This window comes from Trachemys scripta, chromosome 12 (genome assembly GCF_013100865.1).
Source record: "Trachemys scripta elegans isolate TJP31775 chromosome 12, CAS_Tse_1.0, whole genome shotgun sequence".
Classification (NCBI taxonomy): Eukaryota; Metazoa; Chordata; order Testudines; family Emydidae; genus Trachemys; species Trachemys scripta.
The window spans coordinates 39005268-39006923 of record NC_048309.1 but is presented as its reverse complement, the minus strand read 5'-3'; the positions used below and the strand labels follow the sequence as shown (position 1 = coordinate 39006923).

Sequence of the window (1656 nt, the reverse complement as noted above, 5' to 3'; positions counted from 1 at the left end):
GGGTTTCAGGTACTCAAAGAAGCCAGTGCAAAGAAACAAAGAGACCACAGTGAGGTGAGGGAGGCAGGTGGAGAAGGCTTTACGCCTGCCCTGCTCAGAGGGGATTCTCATCACTACTTTGAAGATCTGAACATAAGACATAATAATAAAAACAAAGCAGTTTAAGCTTAAAAAAACACTAAAGGCAAGAAGTCCAACTTCCCTCAGGTATGAGTCAGAGCAGGCGAGCTTGAGTAGCTGGGGGATTTCACAGTAGAACTGGTTGATGACATTGGACTGGCAGAAGGGTAACTTGAAGGTGTTCCCTGTATGTAGTGCAGAGTAGACAATACCAGTAATCCAGGCACTCGCTGCCATTTGGACACAAGATCTCCTGTTCATCACTCTGTCATAGTGCAGTGGTTGGCAGATGGCGACATATCGGTCGTATGCCATGATGGTGAGTAAGGCAAGATCAGCTGCAATGAAGAGACCGAAGAGAAAGACTTGGGCGACACATCCAGGATAAGAAATCGACCTGGTGTTCATGATGGAATTGACCATGGATTTGGGGATGGTGACAGAGATGGAGCCGAGGTCTATAATGGACAGATTCATCAGGAAGAAGTACATGGGGGTGTGAAGATGGTGGTTGAGGGCTACGACTGTGATGATGAGAAGATTCCCCATCAGGCCTGCCAGGTAAATCACTAGAAACACCACAAAGTGCAAAATGTGCAGTTCCTGAATGTCAGAGAATCCCAGGAGAAGGATTCCGGTCACCATGGTTTGGTTGGACATTTTCTTTCTCAGTTAATTGTGTGATGGTTGTGGAGAGAAGGACAAAGACAATGGTGGGGACTACAGTGACAGAGGGAGTGGCACTGATTCCACGGTGCAATATCTCATGATGTGAGTGTCAATGATGCACAGCACTTGTCACTCCTATTAACTAGGAGTTGTGAGTTATCACACATGTGCAAATTGGCATGGGTCTGTTAATGTCAATGGAACTGTATCAGTTTACATCATCCGAAGATCTGGCTTAGGATGTGGCTTGATAAAATGCTGTGTGAAGGATGGAGCAAAGCACATCAAACCCCAATGATCCTGCCAAGATATTTCCACCATTGGGGAAATATGCAAACTTGGATGTTGAGGTAATGTATTAAAAAGGTAATGTTGCCCGATTTCCAGTTTCTGAGGAGATATGACATGGAATAATAGAATCTTAGAATATTAGGGTTGGAAGAGACTTCAGGAGGTCATCTGGTCCAACTCCCTGCTCAAAACAGGACCAATCCCCAACTAAATCATCCCAGCCAGGGCTTTCTCAAGCAGGGCCTTAAAGACCAATGGACTCGGAAAGCATCCCCAATGACAGCTCAATTGTAAGAATTCCACTGCAACACCACACAGTCGGCCTCGTGCCTGTTTCCAAAACTGATCTGTGGCACCAAATCCAAGCTGCATTTCCATCTCTGTGTAGTGAGGGGCTAATAGCATCGCTCAACTATATCTGTGTTGTTTAATTTCCCTCTGTGACTGTATATCTGGCCTTGGCCATTCAGTGGACATCAGGAGACTTGGTTTCTATTCTTGGTTCGGCCATGGACCTGCTGTTTTACCTTCGGCCAGTTACTTACTCTCCTCATACCTCTATTTCCCTTCCCTCCC

The 1656-nt window shown here is 45.8% G+C and overlaps 1 protein-coding gene across 1 annotated transcript; it reads right to left on the bottom strand.

Moving 5' to 3' along the window:
* LOC117885443 (olfactory receptor 14A16-like) lies at nucleotides 1-780 on the bottom strand (the record flags this gene model as incomplete). The annotated part of the gene is made up of 1 exon (XM_034786750.1): nucleotides 1-780. A coding segment is annotated over exon 1 (780 nt), but the record flags the coding sequence as incomplete, so codon positions are not given.
* Nucleotides 781-1656: the final 876 nt, after the last annotated feature.